Source organism: Triturus cristatus, chromosome 12, assembly GCF_964204655.1.
Source record: "Triturus cristatus chromosome 12, aTriCri1.1, whole genome shotgun sequence".
NCBI classification, from domain to species: Eukaryota; Metazoa; Chordata; class Amphibia; order Caudata; family Salamandridae; genus Triturus; species Triturus cristatus.
Genome location: NC_140595.1, coordinates 112,935,670 through 112,962,040, shown reverse-complemented (window position 1 = coordinate 112,962,040; position 26,371 = coordinate 112,935,670). Strand labels below are relative to the sequence as shown.

The 26,371-nt window shown below is 42.2% G+C and overlaps 1 protein-coding gene across 1 annotated transcript in view; it reads left to right on the top strand.

Annotated features, from left to right (window-relative positions):
- The window catches only part of SLC27A3 (solute carrier family 27 member 3), a 161,287-nt gene extending 138,406 nt beyond the window's left edge, over positions 1-22,881 (top strand). The window contains exons 6-10 of the mRNA XM_085639361.1: positions 5,671-5,761; positions 8,223-8,421; positions 8,998-9,095; positions 9,889-10,019; positions 19,666-22,881. Of these exons, the coding sequence (XP_085495487.1) occupies positions 5,671-5,761; positions 8,223-8,421; positions 8,998-9,095; positions 9,889-10,019; positions 19,666-19,842 (696 nt within the window). The 3' untranslated portion in view covers positions 19,843-22,881. The remainder of the gene's footprint in view (positions 1-5,670; positions 5,762-8,222; positions 8,422-8,997; positions 9,096-9,888; positions 10,020-19,665) is intronic.
- The last annotated feature ends 3,490 nt before the right edge of the window (positions 22,882-26,371 follow it).

The window sequence follows — 26,371 nt, the reverse complement described above, 5'->3', positions numbered from 1 at the left end:
TCTGGATACCGGCTGAACATAAACGATTTAGATTTTTGGACCGGTGCAAAGATTTAGACTGATGCTTCCAGTAAATTATCATACTCATGCCCACGTGCATTGAGCCAAGGCATGATATAAAAGGAAAGTAACTGCATCTAAAATGTTCATTACTGAGTCTGAGTCCTTTTTAGGTCTTGCCTGAGTTGAGCATGCACTGTTGGTTGCCAGACATTTTGTTAGTGTAAAGGGGTGTTAGTGTTTCACTTTCTTTTTGTGTGTCTCTCCTCTCCCTGGAGCATGGACCAAGTACTACAGGAACTCCTTAAGAGTGCATGTATTTGCCCACCATCTCACCCCCCTTACGTTGTTGGTTCCCAGATGTTGCGATTTCCATTGTTGGGTCCCTGACATTGTTGCTCTGTAATTGCTGTCGCTCTGTTGTCTCTCTGTTGTTGCCTTTCTAGTAATTGTTGTCATGTTTGCTCTTGCATTTTTAGTTACCCTTAACCTATCAAATTCCCTGTATGAAGATTGCCTCTCAGAGCTCAGACGTTCCCATACACTATTCTTTGACTGTATCTAAGGCATGCCCTGCAGGCTGAATGTGTTTAGGCCTGCAGACATCGGCCTCTACCTTGCATCCTTAGGACCTCTGAGATATTCCCTGCACTCCAAGGGTCTCACATTCCCACGCCCTGACTACTTGATGACTGGGAAGCTTGTCATACTCGCGCCCAAGTTTTCTGAGGCATTCTTTGAGCTTGGACTGCTTTATCATGCTCGGAAATGTAATTGCCTTGTCATTTCAGCGTCTCTGGATCGCTCCCCTGTCAAAGTCCTGGCATTTCAGAGCTCGGGCGTTCCAGCGCACATTGTGCTCATGGTCTGTGAGGCCTTACCCGAAGACAGAGGCCTCTCTGGCATCACTATGACCTGCTCTGTGAGGCATTTCCTGCAATCCGAGGGTCTCACAGATCCTTTACCAACCTTTTCAAAATGATATCCCGTATCCTGCACTATCAGCGTCTCTGATAGATTCCCTCTAATATGGTGGTCTCACAGGCCCATACCCTATCTCCTCAGGGTGCCTGAGACGTTATCAGCTCTGCGAGGAGCTCTGATCACTGCACGTAAGAATCACGTTTTTTGCCTGTCCCGCCCTTCTCCTGCCAAGTAAATCAGCCATTGGCAAAGCCATTAGGTCTCGCCTATTCAAGAGCTATTCTCTTTGTCTATGTGTTTTAGCCATGCTCTGCAGCAGAGCGGCTGCTGTGCTGCATGACAGAAAGTAAGGGGGGGGGCACTCTAATGCAGTGAGCGCTGACCGTGTCATAGCCCTTTTATTCCTTTACTTTCAGCCATGCTTCACAGCATCCTCACTGCTGTACAACATGGCTCAACAATACATTGACAAAGCCAATAGCTCTTGCTGAGGAGCAATCTGTTGGCTTTGCCAGTGCTTGTTGACATAGTTGCTGTTGGGCTGATCTCCACTGCTATTCTGGTTAATGATCTGGTCTCGATCCAGTTGACTTTTTTTTAGAAAGTTGGCCCGCGTTGGGTTGGCGGGTGAGGTAGGATTGGTTGCAGAACACCAGATGGGAGATTCCAGGGCTCTAGTTGTATGACAGGAGCTATTTTCCTCTGGAGTCCTGCAGCCCCAAACCCATCCCTACCATCCATCCTGATTCCTCACGACTTGCCTCTCATCTTTTATTTTTTGCGGTCTCGCTACAGACAGATTCAGCTGTATCACATCTCTCCATGATGTCCTTCCACCCCCATGCTCCTCGGGAGCGCACCGGGTTCTGTGTTGCAGTCTTGTTGGTGTCAATACCATGTCTCGACTGCCCTCATCCCATTAGATACCCCTTGACGGGACATCAAGCCGCGGTCTTCTTGATGCCCTGGATGCGGTCCCATTTAACTATACAATGTTAAGTGTAGAATACAATGTAAACATTGTTTGCTCTACTTTTGAAATGAGTGCCGTGTTGCGTCTTGTAACGGGTTGCGTGACAAAAAAAATCATCACCGTACCTATGGATGCAATGCAGGCAGTTTTATACAATGTGCGCCTATTTCGAATGTAAACAAAGCATTGTTTTCACTTCTTGCTATACGTTTAACTTGGCCAATTGTACATGGGCGAAGCCAATTGCGTCGCTCCCTCAACATTGTAAAAAGACCAATTGGCTCTCCCCTTCTCCTGGTTAGGAAATGTGGCTTTGGCTGAATCATGCAACGACTGGATGATTTCTCGCTCCAGCCGGAGCTTCAAGATTTCATTTGCACACAATTGCCTTTTGAAAATGTTACCACAGTTGGGTCTTGTGTCCATGTTCCAGGTCCATTCAAGGAGGCTCTGGTACTCTGCAACATAACTTTTATTGCACTTATCCGTTTCTGTTCCAACCAAATTCGGTAAGAACTTCCTGCAAAAAATGTCAATTATCTTAGTGAAAAGCTTTATGTACATTACCTGTGCACCCAGATATAGTAGTAAAGTTTATTTCTGAGGGGGAAAAAAACATAAAACTTATACAAAATAAAAGATGCATTACAGCATACCACAAAATACAAGCCATCATTTCATGCAACGCTAAGAGTACATTTAAAATACTTTTTTTAAATCCATAATTCAACAATCTTAAAAGGCTTAATTTAATCTGCAATTCAGGTACTTTGATACTGGTAGGAAGGAGGTTGTGTGGCTCACCAAATAATAATCTATTTGTAACAAATGTAATTTGATCGAAGTTGTTTCATTGGAAGTGTGCATTTATTTACTTGGTTGGTAAAGACATTGTCTGATTGACATGAAAACCCCAAATAACCTTGTGAAGGAATTTCGGGTGAGTCCTCATAGCTACCTTGTTAGAGTGAAAGACTGTGTAAGGTTCACTAGAGCATAATGCTGGGATTACAGGTGAGAAACCATCCCTTCCCTTCGGTCCTTGTCAGTCTACTCTCGTGCAATGCCAGTGGTGTGTGTCTGACCCATCGCTACCCTATGTTCTGTGTAAAATGTTGAAATTATGCCTACAACGAGTAGGACACTTAATATTAGGAGTCACATTCATTGTCTCTTTCTATTGAATAAGCTGCATCTCCCAGCTTTTTATTTTGCTTCCCAAATCATTGAATGTCTACCTTCATTTAGTGCTTCGGCCTATCAATGTATTTTAGCCACTGATGGCTTTTATAGATGTCCGGTGCACTCTCTGTAGATGGAAGGTGCATAATATTGTGCCTAAATTGTTTACGTTCTCCACCGATATAACAGATAAAATGTGTCTGCTAGACGTTGTCTCAAATGTTTACATGTTTGGCCAATTAGTTTTGCTCCTACCATTCCACTCTAGTGTCATGCCTGAATGTTCTGAGACATCTCGCAGATGTTCTTTTGAGAAGAGTTTTGGGAGAATTTCAGATGAAGTCAACCACGAAAACATCCTGGTGCAGGTTTTTTTGATTCATTTATATTTAAAGAAGGTTTAATCTCTTATAACTTCATGGTTCCCCAACTATCCTACTTCTGACATGGCTGAAGAGGGCCCAGTGTTGCTTTTCTAGCTTTTTTTAAATTTTCAACAATAGAGAATTGATTCAATTTAATATCACTCATATCCAAGCAAGGCTTTTTGCGTTTATGGGAAGTAGCATTCGGATTTTGAAGTGGTCCTTGTCCCACATTAAAATGTCCAGTTCTGTCGTTTCCTTGTACTTTGGCGACATCTAGCGATAGTGCCATAGAGTGCGGTACTGCACATTTTAGGCCGGCCTCTTTAGAGCGACGGATACATTATGAAGTGTGAAGGAAGTCTGTCTCCTCCCGAGTTTACCACATTCCAGCACAATGCATTTCTCATAAATTAATTGCCTTCCTAAAGCTAAATTGGCACAAATATGACAGTATACTTGAAGAAATGGAAAAGTAAAAAATGGGATTTGTATTCCATTTTAAAAACGGCCAAAGCACCTCCGAAGAGCCTCCTTCCTCCCCGAAAGCACATTTTAATGAATACGTTGTGAATCCCAACCCCCCCCCCCCCCCCCCCCCCCATCTCAGTTGGAATATCGCACCTTCCCTAATACCACGGAGCCAGTGCTTTAAATGTGCCGGCACTGCCCCGTACGGAGTACCGGCACTTTTTTATTTTGAGAGGGAGAGAATACCGGCACTTCTAAGAGTGACGTAGTACTTTTAATTGTAGAGTACCAGCACTTCTCAGAAACAAGCAGGTACTCTGGTACAGAGTACCTGCACTTCTATTTTTCCATTTCAAGCACTGCACACAGCCCATGCCTTCACCCTTCTCTCACCCCGGCATTCAGAATCGAAACTAGGAACTCCTGTCCCTGATTGTAAATAATGGTCTGCTAAGCTTTCTAAAACGAGCTTTCTGAAAGGGCTGGCATGCATTCCGAGGGTTCATTTCACAATGAATAGTTTAGGGTGCACAAACACACACACCCTTTTCGTGTTCTCTGGATAATCAAGAGCCACTAGAGGGCGCCAGAGCACCACCTTTAAGTGCTCCCTAAAGACATGACCAAGCTGTGCTTGGCCGTCAGACTGTATCCATATACCATGCAGAACTCCACAATGCCAAAAAACGATGTACACGTAGTACTAGATCCCACAGCGATAACATAACTTGTTTATTTGTAAAGCGCACGCTCACCCAGGAGGGTATCTTGGCGCCGAATAACAGATGTTTATTGTTACCCAACTCAATGGTACTTATAAAGCATAAACGGAGAAAAGTGACATCCAAGAACACATCAGAAAAGGAAAATGTACATTTAAAAGACATAGGCGAAACTTGTTGACTTGATGACGTATGATATGCTTGTGTGCGTTTCTAGGAGCCCGTTGTAAAGATCTCTGATGTTGGGTACTGTGTACAAAAGTCTGAATAAGCGTCGAGTAAGACGATGCAGTGCCAGGGCTGGACTGGGAACTCAAAGCAGCCCTGGTACTTTTGTCAGACTGGCCCCTGGGGTAGCACGGCCAAGCCCCTGGAGGCTGGAAACACCTGCTTTCTACTTTTTGTTACTGGGAGCCTATATTGCATCACCGCTGCAAAACCGGCCCCCACCCTTCCATGTTCCGGGGAAATTACCTATACCCAGTCCGGCCATGTGCAGCCCCTTTGAGAGGGCCACATCACTGGATTTACATACACAGATTGCATGCTATCTCCAAAATCCCTACCTGCTCCATTTCAAAACCCCTGCATGAAAAATTGACCTTGACATTATTTTTCACTCTCCTATTTATGTTGAATGCGAAATATCCTTCACTTCTGTGTGCCTCTTGTCTATATACACTAAACACATGCCTGTCCGTCTTAATCTCTCTTTCTTTGAAGCCATAACTGTGCAACCTAACATTATCTATTCATTTCATTAACCATTTGCTTCCCACAGCCCCCTTTAATGATCACAACCAAATCCTTAATGTACCTGAAAGACACTGGAGTACATGCATGGAATGGTTTCCTGTAAAAGTAATTCCAATAACCAGTGGACTGACCACTAACTTTGGGCACCCAGGTAGCGTGCAACTCACGGTAACGCGCTACAATGCCTCTCATGGGGTAGTAAGAGCTATATAAACGCAGTTTTAGTAGCAGAATGGTTTGTTTTCCAATAGTAACAGCTGCCCTCTGTTTCTTACAGCTCTTCTCTTCCTTTGAGCTAGTGAAGTATGATGTCCTTAATGAGGAGCCATATAGAAACCAGGAGGGGCGGTGCGAGAAGGTGGCCAAAGGTAAGGTTTAGACTGTATTGAAGCCGAGGAGGGTCATCGGGAATCGGAAAGGGGGTGTGAAATCTTGCTCGGTGCACTTCGTTGAAAGGTCAGCGAGTTCTGTTTGTAGGTGAAAGCCAGTAGACGTATAAGGCAGTTCTCAATCATTGGATATGCATTAAAATTCAGAGGTATTAGATTGTATGCACACTGGTGCTTAATCCCAGAACACATTTTTAAAAGAGATAAACATCAAACCAACAATGCCGATATAATATTTATCTGACCTTAGAGGCACTTATAGAGGGCATGGCTACCTGTAGGCGTCCCAGCACTAAGTACGCATCTAGCTGACCATGACATTAATGGTGGGAGTCATCAAACAACCGTGTTATTCGGAGTTTGCGAAAAGTAAGTTCCAGGTTGGTTGTCCGTAGGGTGGGGGTAAGCAGTTCCATAACTTGGCAACATTGAATCGAAAAGACCGACCTCCACTTCTGGCCTTTTTGATGGTGGGGACCACTGCAAGTCGGCAATTAGTAGACCGCAGGTTTCTGGTTGGGGAAGGACTTTTGTCCAAAAATCCCCTTTGTGCCCTACAGAGGTATTTGAAATTAACCCTTTGTTCCACCGGGAGCCAATGAAGAGACAGAAGAACTTGCCGGGCGGACTCCTGTCTGGGAATATTATAAAGCAGTCAAATTGTGTACCGCCTGCAGTTTCCTTACTGCAGATTTTGGGGCTCCTAAATACAATGAGTTTCCGTAGACTAGGCGAGATAAAATCAATGCCTGGACTACAATTCTTTGAATAATGAGTGGGCAAATGAAGATTTTTCCTGAAAGGCCTGATGTAGCTGTAACATGTTGCAGCTAATTTTGTAGCCTGGGTGGTCGGTGATTTGTCTAACCAGAAGCCTAGACCTGTTTCGGCCAGCCTGGGAGAAGAAGTTGTTCTAGGAGGCCCGGCCATCCCAGGTCCGCCTGAGGATTTGGGGAGTTCCCAAGAATCCTAACTTCCGTCTTCTCCCCATTCAATTTCAGGGCAGAATTGTTCATCCAATTGGCCACCGCCTCTAAACAGGGGCCTAAGGCCGTGCAGCAGGGATCCTGCTTATGAGAGAGGGAAAAGACCAATTGCGTATCTTCTGCTTATGAGATCATTGAAATCCCAAATGACCGAACGATATCAGCCAAAAGACGCATATTTAAGTTGAACAGAGTAGGAATTTTTGAGGAGCCCTGGAGAACTCTGCTGTTCAATGAGCAAATATCTGAGGTACAACATCCCTCGAAGACCTGAAAGGTCCTGTTACTAAGTAAGGATTGAAGCCAAGTGAGGCCACGGCCGGTAACTCCCGCATTACGAATTCTCTCAATCAGAAAGTCATGGCCGACAGTGTATGATGGTGCTATCCCATTCTAAAGCCAAGCCTTCGAGTCCCAGAATGTTGCAATTAAAATCAAGCATTGGCGAAGCCAGTAGATCTGTTGGCAAACATTTGTAATGGATACGTTTTTGCAAACATATGCCTCAAAAATAAAAAATACAATACACGTAGATTGATAGTTTGTGCTCTCTCTCATTATCTGATGTGTGTATGGAAAGCAAGGCACAAGATCAGTACTTTCCAGGGAAACTCGAAAAGTGGTAATCGGTAAAATGGCATTTATATTAATAAATTAATTTCAAGGTGTTCTAGATTTGTTTTTCTTTCAATTCTGCCATTCTGCTACCTTAACCCTGTGTTTAACTGAGTTGCTTTTCAGTTTGCCATTAATTGATGCATCTAATTCCTCTTTTGTGGTGCAAATATTATTTCCAACTCCAATGTTTATTTAGTAATTAATTGATTAAGTGATTAATCAATTGAATCACTGCAGTCACATTGAGAAAAACTGAAATATAGTTAAAATCGAATAAGATATGTAAAGATTCAGTTATTGACAGTTGTGGGTGCAACACTTAATCATGTAAAATTCAATGCCAGTATTGTAAAATCTTCCTTAACCCTTTGAGTTTGGTGTTGTCCAACGGCTGACACCTGCATTACCTCCCTAGTGCGTCTGTCTGCCATTGGCAGACACCGGGGAGGCATATAAAGGCCTCTCTGGTGCAGAGCACCAGAAGGAGTCCTTTATAGTATTTTAAACTCTGGCTACTTGGAAAGAGCTTACAGAGCAGCCGGAGTCTTCTTTTAGCCATTAGTGTAATGACTATTAGTGCACAGGGCACATTACACTAAAGTGAAAGTAAAACAAGCCGTGCTTGGGGGCATATCTCAGCCCCCCCCCAGCACTGAGTGGAGTGGTAGAGGTATTGTTGGAAAGGGGAGAATCTCCTGTTGATGAGTTGATGACACTAACCTTCTATTTCTGCTCATTGTAGTCTGGTTGTTTTCTCCAAAGGAGTTGCTTTGGTAAAGACAGTGCTTGAAACGTTTGTTATCAATTTGGCATTTATCTCCTCTGTTTGAGCTCAGGTGAGACTGGGCTTCTGATCAGCCCCGTCACTGACAAAAGCCCCTTTTTGGGATATGCCGGCAGCAAGGAGCTTTCTCAAAAGAAGATATTGAAAGATGTGTTCCGCGACGGAGACAAGTATTTTAACACTGGTGACCTGATGATGCAAGACGAAAATGACTTTGTCTACTTTAAAGACAGGACTGGGGACACTTACAGGTATTGCTTGGATTGACAATTTTTTCTCTTTCTCTCTGTTTGTTTTGTCAGTAGTCACAAAAACAAGAGTGATTGAAATGCTGTGCTTTAGGTTACAGCTTCTCTATCCTTTTTTACCATACAGTGCTAAAAATTACATAACTGAGTGCTGGGGTGTGGATGCATACTGCAGAAATATTTTCAATTTTTAGATTCATGTAAAACCTATATTGAGCACTCTAACTCCCCATTTTACCATAAATTTCAAAGAGACACCTAGATATACAATTTTCTTGTGTCTACTCACATGCCTCTGCCAAATGTCAGTGCCTCAACTTCTTAATAAAACCTTTAATTTCTCTTGTTGATGAATTGAAAGTTTCCTTCTTTTCTTGGTTGATGTGCACCATCGACAATAGTTAGCATAGTCAGAGAACTTTATTGAACCATCTACATTCTTGAGTATACTTGCACATGTACTTCCATCTCTGACCTGCAAGGGCAGCGTAGAATTCCAGTGAAAAACATTCCTTTACTTTGCATAATTGTATGCCTTTTGTGTCATTCGACTTATTGTATTTGTGTTTTTTTCCGGAGGTGGAAAGGTGAGAATGTTGCAACAACTGAAGTTGCAGAGCTTATAGGCATACTGGATTTCTTCGAAGAGGTCAATGTCTTTGGTGTCGCTGTGCCAGGTAAAATATGGTTAAATTCTCCGCTCAGTTGACTAATAAAGTTTCCCATATGATGATGATTCCAAAATATCTTATAATTAGAGATCTTGGAATAATTTTGTATTAATCAGAATATAGTTAACAACGGGACGTTTGATTATCGTGAAACATTGGTCTGACATTAACTATATCAAATACGAACCATCTACTCCTCTCCTTACATGCAGTCCACTTAGTTGGCCAGTTCTCTTTGCTTATACTTAGATTTTCTACATTTTCCTCTTTCTTTTCTAGGACTTATTCATTAATGTTGATAAGCACTGAAGAGTCGCTCCTGCAAATTGGATCATGGAGCCCTTTTATTAAAAAAGTAGTTCTAAATACATTTCTCTAGATTTTTTTTTTTTTAAATAAAGTATAATTTTGGTAGCCTTTCTACAAGTTATATTCACGGTTTATTGTTTTTTTAAATAAACGATTATGAAGGGGAAAAAGGTCACCAAACTTAAACAATGTGCCACAAAAAAAAAAAAGTAACAGTGTTTCTTAAAAAAAATATTAGAATGGACAATGAAGGTAGGTAGGCTACACTGATACCGCTCCTTAAAGTAAGTACATGCTTCAAGCATTCCATCATGCTCTATCAGTGGTGGTTAACTCATTTTTGAATGCATAGAATTCTGGGTTGTAAGAAACAACTAAGTCGTTTTCATATAACGTTAATGAAAGTTCTGCCAAAAGCACAGAAAGCAAGCAATTCAAATACCTCTCATATGTTTAAGCTTACCTGTAAAAATGATTCCTTTCCAACTAGGTAATGAAGGGAAAACTGGTATGGCTGCTGTAGTCCTCCGACCTGAGCACGAATTTGATGGAGCAAGACTTTACCAACACGTGTTGGAGTTCTTGCCATCTTATGCTCGACCTCGGTTCATCAGAATCCAGGTGAGTATAGAGCTGACACCTTCTCTTTCGCCATCTGTTTGCCTCCTTTTATTTTACAGGCCACCTTTTTTTCGTGAGTGCAGCCAGCTCCCATTGATGAGGTCTGTGGATCCTGCACTTTCAATTGAAGCGTCAAAGCAGACTTTGTTGCCCTTCTTTGAAAGGAGTTAGACGTGTAGGTTTTGTTTGTGTGTGCATGATGTTATGCATGTTACACGTCTTGCCTGGAGAAGTATCCGTCACCAGGAATGGACTCTTAATTATTTGCTTTTGTTTTTTTAATTAGTGAACATTTCATACTGGTAAGGCTTATTAGAATGCCCTGGTATTTTGGTTCAGTGATAGAGCATGGGAAATACCAATAGAGGGTGTGGTATTGCTTCTGGTTGGGTTACTGGCCGTTCTGGGCTAGGGAGAACATAATGAGGCACGACATAGAAATTTGCCAACTGATTACTGCATTTATAGCTGTTCACTCTGTATACCTTACAGTACCATGAATATTAGCTTGCATCATACATAGAAACATGCTCACTGTGTCTCATATTCTCTTAACCTTGCCAGTTTTCTAGCTCTTAAATCTGGGCTCTTTCCGCTCCTCAACCTGTAGCCATCCCGCAACCTACTGACGGAGCCAAAAACTACATTGTTATCTTGGTAACACAGAACTTTGTAGGATGAGTGGCTCTTCACAGCATATTTCATGGCTGCTGTTGGTGTATGGGCTCACCACCGCCAAGTGCTTTCAGCTTATTAACCTGTTCAAACACCAAGGAACCAGACCAAGGAGTAAATAAGTCACCAAACATTAAATACAGTCTTACAATATCATTTGTTCTTTATATTACCATTGCCTTGCCTTCATCTGCTGCTCCAGTGTAACCAGGAACTTTCTCTATAAGTATCTGACTTATATAACAGAATTTTGTAATGAAGGACAAAGTGGTTTGCTGGGGGACAGTTTTACCATGGACTAGCATGTTATTTTGGCACAAAGAGTTTTATAGGAAACATGCAGCTGTTTGTGTGGAATCTAGTCCTACCCACCAAGTGGTGGTGCTCCCATGCTGTGGGAATAAAATAAAGAACACGTGGATACATTGTGCCAAACCTACTTTGGTGAGTGCCTTTTTATACATTGTTTCTATATATACATTGTCTTTTGTGCACTTTGCTCTTTTCACTACACATGTTGAAAGCCACCCACAGCCTTTGTTGTGTTATTTTTCTATTTTTGGCTTTGTTGGCCAGTACTGGAGTGAACATCAGTATGTTGGTGCTGTCTGGAGACGCACACGCTTCAAGTGTATAAATGTCTATTTTCTGTTTACAGTAGCAGCATGGCAATTACCTGCCATTGAGTCAGTTCTAGCTGCAGCTTACAACGACTTCCTCTTCCCCATTACAGAAAGATGGCATACATGGACACTGGCCATGCACTGTTGAGCCAGATAGAAGCCAGGCCTCACACAGGCATCTAAAATCATAGATTCCTAGTTAAGTTAACCTCAAGCCCAATGATGCAGAGAGAGAAGAGAGAAAGTGACAGTTGTGTAGCATATGGTGTATGGCAAGGGGAATATGTAATAAAGTGAATATGCAGTATTCTAAGTTTTTATCCTCGCAGTTTTTAATACGTCACTTTCTTATTATTTGATTAAGTGGTACCTCAGGATGTTAAGGCTGCTGTAACTGGCCAATAAAATATTTGTTTTGGGGCTTTAAAGATCCACTTGCATTAAGTTAAAACGTGTGTCTGCCCTTTGGTTTGAGTTAAACTTTTTAAGAAAATGTGTTATTAGTTTATGATTAAGGCACCAGTTTTCCATTTTTACTGATTTTGCACCGAGAAATACAGACTGAAAACCATCTATTTTCTTTTCTATATTTATTTTTAAATATGAATAAAAATGGCCATTTACTCCAGCATTGGATCTTTCATGAATTCACATTCTTGAATCATTCTCTGTTGTGGAAATGGGAGTCCCAAGGTACCTTAGAAAAGCAATGCAATGGTAGGTGTAGACTAGAAATGTCCTAGGCCCTTGGTACGTTTTTTGAAAAAAAGAGGCAAAACTTTGGTTTCAACCAATCAGGTTGCACCACCCTTTGGAACACTCCTGTGAGAAGCCCAGTCCCTCATATGTTCTACCGCACACCTTGTAAGGGAGTCCACTGAGCTCTGCTCAGTTCTACCAGTTCCAGACATGTTCTACAAAGAATTTTAAAGCTATATCTCATCGGATATATACATATACATTCATACTCCTGTATATCTGTGTTTCTTGCTTCAAATCTGACTTCAACATATCCGAAAAAGTAAAGAAGAGCCTAATCTAGGCATGTAGTACTTGTGGTAAGAAGTGGCTTCATTCTGATGACCCTCATCAGGACAGCATATGATGCCTTTGCTCATCCCATGAGGTCAAGGAAGCTTGTTTCCGGTCCAGGGACGACATGGCTTGGCAGTTCGGGCTGGACTGTTCCCATGAGGCACAGGGTCAGACTGATTTGCATATGGCCATGTCTGAACTGGGGTGGCAGAGTGGGCTAAAGAACGGTGATGTATCAAACCCAGATCTGTTGACTGGGTGTGAGTGTTTGATTGGTTCTGATGCTCTGTCCATCACCACCCCCTTTTGTACCGCTCTAAATATTTAATACCAGAAAGGATCCTGTGTCAGACTAAGACAGTGAGGATTCTTCATATTCCTTTAAAAGGTTGCAACAAAGAGAGAGAGTTTCACAGGGAACGCAGTTCATCAAGCTCTCCTCTTGAAGGTGAGGTTTTTTCAAGACAAAAGGGGAAGAAAAAAATCATCATTTTCCTCAAAAAGACCTGAAAAAACAAGGTCTAAGCCTCCTACACCTCTGCCTCAGGTCACTCCTTCAAAAAGCCTTCATCCACTCTGTCTATGGAAAGATTGTCGACGAGCTACTCCTAGTCAATGAGCAAATTGTCGTCTGCGCCTTGGACGACAAAGACATTCACTACAGCATCTACGACATCCTCTACTAGTACCATCTCTATACTTTAAACAACTTCGTCCTTCTTGACAACGACCACCTCGTCGACGAGTCATACCCCTAGACCGTTGACGCTGAACATAACTTTAACCTTGATGACAACAACGGCACTCCCGTCGACTGCAACAACGGCAAAACCAGCTACAGCGTTGTTGCTCAAACCACCGTCCACCGCGACATCCTCATTGACGACCCCGTCGACAAGAGAAACATCTCTAGAAAAATTGCAAAAGCAGGAAATATCAAAACAGCTTACCCCTGCTCGTACTTCACCAAGCAAGGTGTCACCATTGCTGCCTACCCATCTGTTAGACGAAGAAGAATCGGATGACGACTGTCCCTTTGGCGTTGCATGCAGCCCATCTGTGTTGCATGTCAAATGTCTAGAGGATGAGTAAGACAAGGGCGATTATTACGAACAAGGGTACTACGCCCCTCCAGAGCAATTCCACCAGCAATACGAGAAAGAAATGGTGTGTCTTCCTTCATCATAAGTATCTGACCTACAGTTCATGTTAACTGATTACCAAAGGCGTTTTCCACCAACATCGCCTACCACTAGAGACACTTCCCCACCGGAAAAATCTCCATCTGTGCAGCCGTTGACTCCACAAGCTCCAGGACCATTACTACTGCCTTCATCATCACAGCACACTCGGCAGACAGCTCTCCTCCAAGATCCTATATCTTTTGATGATGACAGAAACGAGGGCGAGCTCCGTGACACTCACACGGAATGGAATGATTATCTGTTGCCAACACAATCATCTCCAACACTGCCTCCTGTGGATTCTCCTCCCGAAGACATAGGGGTTTCCATAACCTTCTCAAAAGAGCTGCAAAAACGTTCAAATTACCCATGCCCACGAAGCTGACGGTCTGCTTTCTTTGATTTTAAAGAGCCCTTTCGAAAAAGCCAACCACACTTGCTGCAGTACTACTGCGCCTAGATAACAAGTACAAGGCCCAGAGGATGCTCCTGCATGTGTCACTGGAGACTCTAAAGCAGGTTCTGTGATCACACAGGCAGCCCAGCGCCGTTCTAAAACTCCTTCAGCACTATTTCAGCACCTCCAGACAAAGAGGGTAGGTGCCTTGATAATATTGGCAATCGTTTTTCTTCCATGTCCGCTCTTACAGTAAGGACAGCAAATTATTTGGCTATTATCGGATGATACGACCACCAGATGTGATCCAGAATTGCTCCTTACTTGGAAAAGCTTCCTTAGGATAATAAAGCAAAGGCCAAGAAGATCTTGCAAGAGGGCGAGTGCACATCATCGGAGATTATTGATTGTGCCTTGGACATTGCCACTACTGCTTTCGGTCAACTTGCTGGAGTAGCAGTCTTAAGAAGGTAGGACTGGCTTGAAGCCGCCTCCTTTAGGCCGGAGCTTCAAAATAAAATCCCAGACCTGCCTTACGATGGCGAAGCCCTCTTCGGCAAGCATGTTGATGATGCCCTCCAGGCCATAAATACACTGACATGGCTAAGTCATTGGGGAACCTCCACTAAAGGAAATTGCCCTTTCACTGTGCCTGGGGAAGAGATCTTCTCTCTTACAGGGGAGGGTACCAGCAGTAGCACTAACCCTCCTATTCCTCAGCCTTTCAGCTGTTTCATCCCAAGGTAACCACCACAAGCAGCCTATAATAGACCTATGCCAAGGAAAGGACACTGGCGGCTGTCACTGACCACCTACAGTCTCCGACTACTCACCTGTTTTCTTCATCCTGGCTAGGAGGGAAAATATCCAACCACCATCAATGCTGGAAAGACATAACAGACCAATGGGTCTTGGACCTTTTTTGAATTCGGCCATACATTATAATTCATCCAAACACCACCTCCAACCTCGCACCAAACCTCCCTTCTTAAACACCTGCAACTCCTCAATTTGAAGGTCAAAGCCATGCTCAAAAAAGAAGCTATAGAGAGAGTTCCTGCAGCAAAACAGGAAGAGGCTTCTATTCCTGTTTCTTCTTGATCTGCAAGAAGTTAAAGGAGTGGGGACCAAATCTGGATCAGAGAATCCTCAACACCTGTCTCAGGAAACAGTCATTCCCCATGGTAACACCGCAGGCTATTTTGCAACTCCTGAATCAAGGAGTTTACATGTCAATCCTCTGTCTCCAAGATGCATATCTTCACATTCTCCTCCACCCAAAACACCAGAAATTTCTAGGATTCACAGTAGCCAGCAGTCTGTACCAGTTCAAGGTGATTCCCTTTGACCTAGAATCTGCCATTATCAGCTTCTTGAAGTGCTTGGCACCTGCAGCAGCCTTTCGGAGACAACACAACCATAAGGTGTTCCCGTATAGCGAGGACTAGTTGGTCAAGACACCTTCCAGTCAGGTCGCGCAGAATTCAGAATTCAACAACTGCCTGCATAAGCCTACTCAGGGAGCTGGGCCTCACACTGAATCCAAAGAAGTCAGTTTGTCACCCATCACAAAACATAACATTCTTAGGGGCTAGGCTCTCAGCAAGGCGTACCCCACACCAGAGAGAGAGTTAAAATTGATGAGACTAGCAAAATGGGTACAAATAAGAGTCTCTTTCCATTTGTCTCTACTAGTCCCTACTAGGGATAATGTCATCCTGCATTCCTCTAGTTCCATTCTGCCGTCTGCTGATGCGTGAGCTGCAAGAGGATTTGGACAGGCAATGGGTGCAAGCTACAGGTCCTATCGACGACCTCATAAAAGTCACTCCGGCCATGATCAGTGCCCTCTCCTGGTGGATACAGCAGGCACACTTATGAGTTGGCCTGTCTTTCCTAAATCCAAACTCTCCTTTATTCACCACCTCCAGTGCGTCCCTAGAGAGGTGGGGATCTTATCTCCAAGAGCTACAGGTCAGTGGCAAGTGGCAGACATCTTATCTAAATTTCTACATCAATCTGCTCCAACTCGAGGCGGTACACCTTGCCTTGTAGGCTTTCCTTCCTAGAATAAGAACTTCTGCAGTGCTCATCCACACGGACAATATGACCACGATCAGCAAGCGGGGTGGCTACAAAGTGCATCCATGAGTAGAACATTCCCTTGGAAAGCAAAATACCGTAGTGGGGACACTCAGCAGATTGAGGACCTCATGCCACTAGTGGAAACTTGATTAAAATATCCTTGAAAACTTCTTTCTCCAGTGGGGCAAACCGAATCTGGGTCGCTTTGAAACCCCCCAGAACCAGAATATCCAGTTCTTCACAAGCTTGCATCCTCATAAGGAGTCATGGGGGAATGTTTTCTCGATTGCATTGTCGGGAATCTTTGCTTACGCCTTTCTACCGATTCCTCTTCTCCCAAGACTTCTCATGAAAATGAAATCCGAACCACGTAGGATTATTCTCATAGCTCCAATGTGGCCACGCCAATATTGGTTTACAGAGTTACTCCTCCTCTCAGAGAAGAGCCACAGCCAATTGAAGCCGATACCTTCTCTTCTGAAAATGAACCAGGGCCAAGGGATGCACCCAGATCCCAAGTCACTTCACTTGTCCACCTGGCTCCTGAGTTGAATTAATTTGAACACCTACACCTTCCTCCCGACTGCAGGGACATATTAGCCAGAGCTCACACAGACAGTACAGACAAAACCTATTGCCTCAAAAGGAAAAGATTTCGCATATGGTGCCAAATTACTAAAGTACATTCACTTTCCTCTTCACCAGAAGAAATCCTTATCTTCTTCATCTAGCACAGTCAGGACTGGCTCTTGCCATTTAGCAGGCATCTCCCGCTTGAGGCAATCACCCACATCACCTTCATTATGGTCTACCAGAATCGTTAAACAATTCCTCAAGGGATTAATCAGTTTTCTGAACGATAAGACCTCCTACACTCTGGCAACTTAACATTGTACTTTCGCAGCTAATGAAACCTACTTTTGAACCCATTCACAGAGCGGATATTTAGTTTCTCTCCTGGAAGGTTGCTCTTCTCTTGGTCTTCACCTCAGACAGAAGAGTCCGCAAGATTTATGCTCTCACCATTCAGGAACCTTTTCTCCAATTTATGGACAATAGGGTGATTCTTCGCACAAACCCCAGGTTAATTCTTAAGGTTCCATCAGATTTCACATCAATTAATCTGTAATTCTGAAAAACATTTTTTCCAGGTCCTAAGACACCAGCTGAAAGAGCATTACACTCTTTAGACTTCAAGTGGTGCTAAACAAAACAAGAGCTTTTGCAAATCCAATCAGCTGTTTGCAGCACACAGCGCTCCAGGGAAAGGGTATCCTCTTTCGAAACAGAGCATAGCTAGACGGATATCCAGCACCATTCACGTCTGTCACCAGAAGGCAGGCAGTCCATTACAGACATCGGTGCGTGGCCACTATACAAGAACTATGCCTACTTCAACTGTTTTCCGGTATATCACTTCAAGAGATTTGCCGGGAGGGTACCTGGAAGAATATGCACACCTTTATGCAGCACTACTGCCCAGAATCAGCAGTTCATAGTGATGCGGTAGTGGGCCAAGCAGTGCTACAGCATCTTTTCCAGTGAAGGTGACCTGTCTCCTCCTTTCTGCCGTCCTCTTATCTACTATGCACATTTTCCAGTGTTGTATGCATCTAGATTTCCGTACGTAGATATGAATGAGTACATTGGTTTTCCCACATGTATATTTCTTGGATTTTGTAGAAAAATGTGCTTCACAACTGCTATTTGATCTGATTCAAACATGTGAAGCTATGAAAGATCCAATACTGGAGTAAGGAAATAAGTTGTACATCTGTGACTGTAGTTCTCCTGTATTGGAATCTTTCATAAATTCACATGCAACCACTGTTACCTGTAAGGTGCGCGTGCGTGTACCTCTGTACCCCCGAGCGTGCAGTGCCATGTGCGTGGCGCGCGCACACAGCACATCCCCCCCCCCTCCACCCCCAGAGCGTTAACACCTCCACTTTTAAAAGGGGAGCGGCGCGAAAAACTGTAATTTCCTGGTTGCTGGAGTAAGAGACCATGGTGAAGAGAACACAAGGGACTCCCACTGCCCGTTCATGTCGAAAGAGTCCAGACAAATATGAAGCCCTGGTTCCCTCACCCGTGCGTAGATAGACAGTATCAAAATATTGCAACAAGAAAGAGCTCTTTCATAACATGACTGTATGCCTCTCACTTTGAGGGTCAGTCTGTTTGTTGTACCTGTTCTTAACCTTTAGATTCTTTAGAGCGCCAACATAAGTTTATGATTTTATTTTTCGTGCTCAAAGAGTGCATTTGTTAACCCCTTCGACGCGCTTGACGGAACGGTTCCGTCATGCACGTCGGTTGGGCTGTGCTTATGACGGAACCGTTCCGTCATGGCCCCGCCCGCGCATGGAATCTTCAGCGTGGCGCGGAAATCCGCGCCGCGCTGAAGGGGTTAAAGTTTTCATGTTAATCGCATCACCCATCATGAGCTGCAATTAAAATGAAAACTTTAACAGATGCACACAATCACCCCACAGCCCAGCTCTTTTAAGAAAATAAATGCAGCAACACAGCTGCCAAGGTTTCAAATTGCTATGTGGGATGGCTTTAAACCTGCCTTAAGACCATTCACGTGGTGCTGTATGTGTGGAAATGCACCATCTTTTTACTTTTTTAAGCAAACCTCTGGAGTGATATTTGATGCTGTTCTCTCACACGCTGTCTGGTTACTGCCTCACTCCTTTTGTTTGCTTTACTGCCGCACATAGCCTTGCTGGCAGCGCACATAGACCTCACACTGCCGCACACAGAGGAAAAGAAATAGAGAGAACATTGCATGTGACCCACTCTCCTCCCCTGGGAAGCTTACCTTCTTTCTCAGTGGGTGGTTTTCCTACACATGTTTTAAAAACTTCAGGGACTGGGGCTTCTCACAGGAGCTTTCCAAAGGGTGGTGCAACCCAATTGGTTGAAACTTAAGTTTGGTCTCTTTTAAAAAAAAAAAAAAAAAAAAAAAAAAAAAAAAAAATGATCATGGTATGTTGCAAAACTGTAGGGCCTAGGCGAGTTATAGTTTACACCTATCATTGCATTGCTTTTATAAGGTACCATGGGGCACCCATCTCAACAAAGGGGGATGATTCAAGCATGTAAATCTATGAAAGATTCCACAACTGGAGAACTATAGTTACAGGTAAGTAAATTATTTTCTTAATGTTGTCAGTCTTGTCTGACAGGCCTACAGTTGTGTGGATTGGCAGGAAAGTTAAAAAAAATGTCCTAATTTGGCTTACACAGCTGTTGCTATGCACAATGTTTATACTAAAATGTGCATGTTTTCATATAAGTCAAATGCTTTATCATCTACGGGTTTTCATAGCATTGGTATCTGGCATATATTCTAGCTTGAGGGTTAAATAAATGTGGTACTATTCTAGTTTCAACTTCATTTTTTGACAAAAGCTAAAATACATATGGATAAACACAGATAAATGTAGAAAAAATAAATATGGAGAAATATCGACTAACGTTTAAAAAATAAAAAAATACCATGAAACTGTGATCCCTGTTCGTGATTTTGCGGGGTATTGAATACTGCTTGGCTTCCAGTGGTTACATGTGTAGCCTATCTGCCATTGGGTATGCAGTTGCATTGATAAAAAGCTTATTGTGTCCTGTCTTTGATTTAGGATTCTTTGGAAATGACTGGAACCTTCAAACTGCAGAAAGTTTCCCTGATGAGGGAAAGTTTCAACCCTACTGTGATTCAGGAGCCGCTGTACTTCCTGGATGACTCCTGCAAAGCATATGTACCCCTGAGCAAGGCTGTCTATGAGAGGATCATGGCTGGGGATATCCGCCTCTAAACGGATTGTTATCCGATTGGAACTGGACCGATGGAGAACTGTGACCGGCGTAATATCCAGCTGTGACCACGACATCAGGCTATAACTGGAGCACATCTATAGATTGCAATAGACTTTTCTTTCAGCAAGATTTTGATACACATTGAAAGAAATTTGTGGGAGTATTTGAAAGACTGTGATTTCATAAGTAGGAAGATGGACAATTATTCTGATCCAGAAACCACATGTGTCTTCGTACTTTTCCAGCAGAAACATTGCCTTGTTGGACTTGTATGCTGGAACAGAAATATACATTTTTTCTAACAAACAATTCATCTTTATAGAGATTTTTAGGACTTTGGGATGAAAAGTATTTTCATGTATTCAAACAACTTTCTAAGGGGTGTGAAAGAGCCTGTTATACTGAGATACACACATCACGGATCATTTACACCAGATGTGTAATTTTTCTGGCACTCTGTTGTCCACTTGTAGACACAGCATTGTTGTGTCCTTCTCTTTGCCGCTGTTTAGCAGAGACTCAATATGTTTCTCTATCATGTCATGTAAAATCCCCATAATAATCCTATCTGCTTGTAGAAAAGACTAAGGAGAGTGAAGCCCTATCAGAGTCCAGCACATGATGGTTGAGCTTCCTCTTGGACTCAAAGCTTGAGTCCAAGGAAACCAGGTTATGAACTCTGTGGATGCAAAGCATCACATAACTTCAGAGTATATAAGAAGCATCATAGTCTACCATCTCGAACAAAACCTCCGAGAGGATGCCGAAAAGGATTCTGCCATTAGAGTCACCTGATTTCAGACCGAAAGACCAGGCAGAATTTCTCTTTTGGGATAAGTGAAGGACACCCACATCCTTAGTAGGAGATTAAACAGCAAGGTGGCTCAAGCAGTGGAGAGTCAGAACAGGATTTTATAGCAAGAGTCCAAATTAATAGGGACATGACTGTTATGAGCATTGAAGAACGATGAAATGAGCAAGTATAAATTGCACAGAAATGTGGCTTTTTTCTATTACGGATTACTGGCGTCCGTATATGTGGAGTACATGGAACTGTGAGTAGAAATTGCCTGTAAACAAGCTGCTTCAAGCCTGTTGGAGACCCCTGAAGGGAGTGAGTGGGGATTTTAAACAGTCATTCTCTAAGTCATTTGGGGAAATGTGAAGCCTGTACATGTCGACTGCCCCCAACTATGCTTTGAGTCCAGATTCGCACAGTAGCGTGCTCTGAAGCCGTTTGTCTGTTGAATGTAGGGAGCAAGGATTACACTAGACTGGGTTACTACAACCTTTTCTTTAATAGGAGCTACTCATGTTTAACGAAAATCATTCCGAGCTACTAATATTAGTGTTGTAATACTGACCACCCCAAACAAGATTAGTGACCACTTCATGCAAGCATACCATAAGTAATCACCTTACTGCATCAGGCAAGTTGCCAGCAGTAATGTAAAAAGGCCTTTTCAATTTGGAATGCCCCTACTAGGGTAATACTTGACAGAAATAGCTACAATGTCTCTGGCACCAAGTTAATACTGTTGCATGATTTATCACTCAAACATCCGCTTTAAATATATTTCGGAAATCCATTTTTCTCCAAACATCGGCTTGTGAATTCTAAAGATGCACACGCTTTCATCTCGAATTTACACAATTTTGGGATGCAAATGTTAATTGAGCCGAACAAAAGCTGCTAATTTAGTAGACCAGGCTGTACACTGGAGAGCTACTGCCAGGTAGGTGGCCAGCTACCAGTAGTTCCTGAACTACTTGTTGGAGAACCCTGCACTCTGAGCCTATAGAGGAAGACAGAAGTACCCGAGAGCACCTACACAACTCGGCTAAATAAATGACTGATAGCGGATGGTTGACTGGGCATTTATCTGAACTTGCTGTGCATAGACGAGAGGCAGCTGACCGTGTAGGTGACACTCCAGAGGATGCTGCTGTAAATATAGGTTACATAGAAGGATGTAGCCTAGTAACCAAGTGGTATTGTGCAGATCCATATGTGCTTAGTTACAATTATGTATCCAAATTTGGTCAAATTTTTTGATCTTGAACAAATCACTTTTCCTCCCTGCGTCTCCATATCTTCCAAAATGGGAAGCGCTTAGAAATGGGTTAAATTGCAATAATCTGCTGCCTAGTTACAGGGTGCATACACTTGATCTAAAATTGGAGAATGCTCACTACAAGAGACTGCTTCCTGTAAAGGGAAAGAACCTGTCTGAAAAGAAATGTGATGCCTTTTAAACAGTATACGCTCTTATAAGTTTACCATTGAGTATGAACAGAAGTCTCTGTTTTGCCTGGTCAATTTTGTATATTTGAAGTCCGCCTCTGAAACCTTGAATGTTGATACTGTAGCTTTTAGTTATTATATGTTGTCTTGCTTTCATGCAGCCTACGGTATTAACAGGGTATGCGGTGTACTATCACTTCCGCCATTCATTTTCCAAACTCCTCAAAGAACACATAATTCTTGCAGTCTTCTAATGGAAATAGCTAAGCTTTTGTGAGTGAAGAGCAAGAAATGCTGTTGAAGACCTCAAAAGCCTCCCTATGTGTTTTCCTCTTCACCTAAACTTTGGAAAGTTCTGAATATTCGAACTTTATCGACCAATTTGTTTACTTTTAAGCAGACACATCTGAAAATTATGAGCATACAATTCTTTCTGAGCCATCTGCTCAATCAAAACTTTCCACAGAAATTGAATTTGTCAAGATTCATAACCTTAGATAAATTCTCCATCATCTGGCTAGACAATTAATGTTTTTTCAAACTTTATCACTTTCATCGCTTCAATTTCTTTCTTAATCATGGAACCTTCTTCAATATTCATAAACACTGAATATCTACAGCTGTTTGTGCGATCCAGGAACACATATTCAGAAACAATATCATTTTACAATGATACACAGCAGTATGCCCATCTGAAAGCCCACGTTTTATTTGTATTTGTGTGCTTTTTAAAGTTTACATCTCAATATTAATATGCTCCAAAAAATAAACAGTGTCACTCACTTCTGCCTGAGCTCAAGTTGCAAAGTTATTCACTGACAACCACAAACAATGGCTTCTCTTTCCAAAGAAGTAAAGGACCAAGACTTTGATATTTTTTAAAACAAAACATTTTTGTTGCAACACATACTCCCCAAACCAACGTTTAAATGTAATCACTTGGTCTCTTCATGCAAACTTATCATACAAAATCTCTTATAAAAAAGATATTTAAAATCTACGACAGCACACAATTAAAAATAGGTCTAAAAGCATAGGTTGTATCAAACTGCTGAGCCCCATTTTCTATGTCTTTTTTTAAAAGAGAAAAATAAAATGAAAGCAGTTCCAATGGTGTTATAATATATCCTTATAGCCCGCCGTAGCGGGTTATACCGGCTATTAAAGGCCCGCTCCCGCGTTAAAGGCCTGAGCCAAAGGCGAGGGACTTTAATAGCCGGTATAGCCCTGTTACGAAGGGCTATAAGGCTATTAGAACATTCTGCCACTAGAGGGCAGAATGTTCTAACAAATTAAACAAAGGCTTCTCGAAGCTCGAGGGGATTTAAATCCCCTCGAGCTCCAAGAGGCCTTTGTAAAACATTGGAATGTTGCTCTGCAGGCCCTTACCGACCCCATAGAAGCAAGGAGCACTCCATTGTCTTTAATAGAGCTCCCAACATTCCCATGTTCTAATCTCTGGTAAACCTGAACAGTCACTTTAAGAGGTTCTGCGATCTCAGAGTACCAAATTGCGGCACAGTGGCTGCTGGCCCCTCTGTTCATTTCCCCCTACCAGTAAGTAGGATGAGAAAAGTTAATTGTTCACTGCAGTCCTTTTTTTTTTCTGGTTAATTTTTCTGTTTTCACAATATTTGCATAGTCCTATTTTTTCAAGTCCATCTTTTGATTGGTAAGTGTTGAAAATGATACTGCTTTGTCCCTCGTCTTTGTTTTAGCCTTTTGAATTACAGAAATCTGCCTACAGTGGTGGTGAATGTATTCATAATTTCACCTAGAGAGGTTTTGGTGTGAGGTGCTTTTTCTGGTGCTGAGGAATGATTTTTCCTCTTTGGGACTGCCACTAGAAGGGGGAATGCATTGATAGCTATCGCTGTTTTGGTGACTCAGTCGTGTTTTGAAAACAGTGCTTTCCCTATCGTGACAGCACAATGTCTCTGGCCCCACCACAGTCCTTTTTAATCCCCTTCAATCATAGGTCTCCCCCCCCCCCCACTTTTTATTCAAGCCCTGATCTTGAGAGAGGGACTTGAAATTGATGGGAAAGACTCCTGATGTGGATAGAAACTCCTCAACCTACTCTTAGTGCCTACTAAACCAAAATGACCGGTCCATAGCAGAAGTATTTCTAAAGAAAACAGACAGCCAATGCTAAGGTTATGTCTAACCGTTGATATCAAAACACTACGCCGTACCTCTGAGTTCAGAGGGATAATATGTGGATTGTGAATTTTACTGAGACAGAGCAACCTCAAAGCCCATTAGTAGCTAATGCTCATTATCTTTCGCTATTAAGCTTCTAATCGGATGAAAAAGGTGACTAATTCTTCTGCGGATAAAATAATGTATTCCTCCGACTCTTAGAAGCACTAAAGGCTGAAGTTTTTTTCAAGAGATCTCCTACAGTCTCTGAGCTCATGATTGTTTATTATGTCCCCATGATTGTTTAATGTGTCCAGCATGGAAAGCTTGGTAGGAGACTATGATGGCAAGGGTATAGTCTATTTGACTATATATCTGTGTCCTAAGTCGAGCTTTATATCCACAAAGGGTTCCTATATCTGTGCCACACATTACTATCTTAATGACCACCTTCACAAAACGTTCCTATGTTCAGGCTGAGCGTTGGTTACCAATCAAGATAATCAAGGCCAAGCTGCCAATGGTTTGCCTTGGAGGAGTATACGTATTGTAGCAAGATCAATGCAACACCCCAATGATGGTGTTTTCCTGTGATTATCACTGGATTATCTTTCTAATCCAGAGTAATTTTCCATATCGCCCAAGTGAATACCATAATTTAGTCCACTTCTAAGTGGCAATGTCAAGTCCATGCATGATGTGTTTTGAGGATTTCTTCAATCAATGGACACGCACCCACACAGGGATGTGCACTCACTTATGGTGTCTTTTTTGGTAAAATATTGAATAAGCCTTCAGTGTGTTTTAAAATGGATGGTGACAAAGGAGCTGAACCGAATATTCTATGCTGTTTCAACAGGTGTATACTTGGACAGCATTTCATATTCTTACAGTGGGTAGCTGGTATGTCTTCCAGCAAGATTCCTTGAGTGCTGGAGCTGTGAGTCTTCGCTTAAGAGCTTCATACACAAAACAGATGGAATCTTCGTTTTTCAAAAGTTTGATCCAATTCGATTTTTTACTTCAGTTTTAGTTCTAGTGAACATGTCATGAGTAAACCGAAGGGTTTATTCGCTGTTTAAGGGGGTTATTGAGACACCTTCTGGAAAACAGCATGTAACCTGAAGCCTGTAACCTCAATTTCTCGGTCTTTTATTTGTATAAAAAGCTATATTAAGTCACCATGTTTTTTCTGAGGAAGAGGTTCCAGTCTCTCAAAAGTGAATGAGATGTAATGACTTCAAGAGACGTGAATTAGTTCAATATTTGAAAATGTTATTTTCTGTATTGAAGCACAATTGCATTAGTCATGGCCCTCTTAATCATGGCTTGATGCCTACAATTTCGGTTGCTTACTTGGTTCAAAACATCTTATAGAATTGAAGGTTCTTTTGTTTTGCCTATGGTGAATCTAGAACCAAAGAAGTGAATCGTTTGTTCATCATGCAGCTTCTTCCTCTCGTCTTCCTAATCCAAGAAAATAATTTTTTTTATCAGGTTCTCCAGTATTTTTCAGTGCATTGTGATCAGTCATAAAGTGTCTAAAACGCATCCCAGGCATATTGTGTTGAGTCCTAATGAGTCTTCGAATACAAAAGAATAACTCTTACAAGCTAAAGTCCAACAAAGACAACTAGGTAGTAGTTTTCCTCACATAGGTATTTTCAGTGAGATTTCAAGAAGTTGGGTATTGGAGTGTTAAAATCACTTAAAGACTTTTTTCTCCATCTGTAAATCAAACCTATTTTCAAATTTTGTGAAGTATGTCTTACAGTTAAAGCATACGTCACACTTTGATTGACTGAGAAGACGATTATACTTCATAACAAAGAATGCTGACATGAATACAGTTGCTAAATGTCTTGGATATCAATAAAGACGTTCAAAATGGCATATCGGAAAATCTGTCTTCACAACTCGGACGCTAATGTAGATTGCTTCTTTCTGACGTTTGTAATCGATCAGCACTGATTCTGGCCTCTTGATCATATTTGAGTATGTTTGCTAATTCCAATGTTCTACTCTAGTTGGAACCGTTTTTCATTTTTTTCTCTTGCAAAGAGGCAATGGAAATAAGTTGTATTTTAATTGCTACACTGGGTTCTTTTAGAAACATCCTTAAGTTTTATATATATATATAT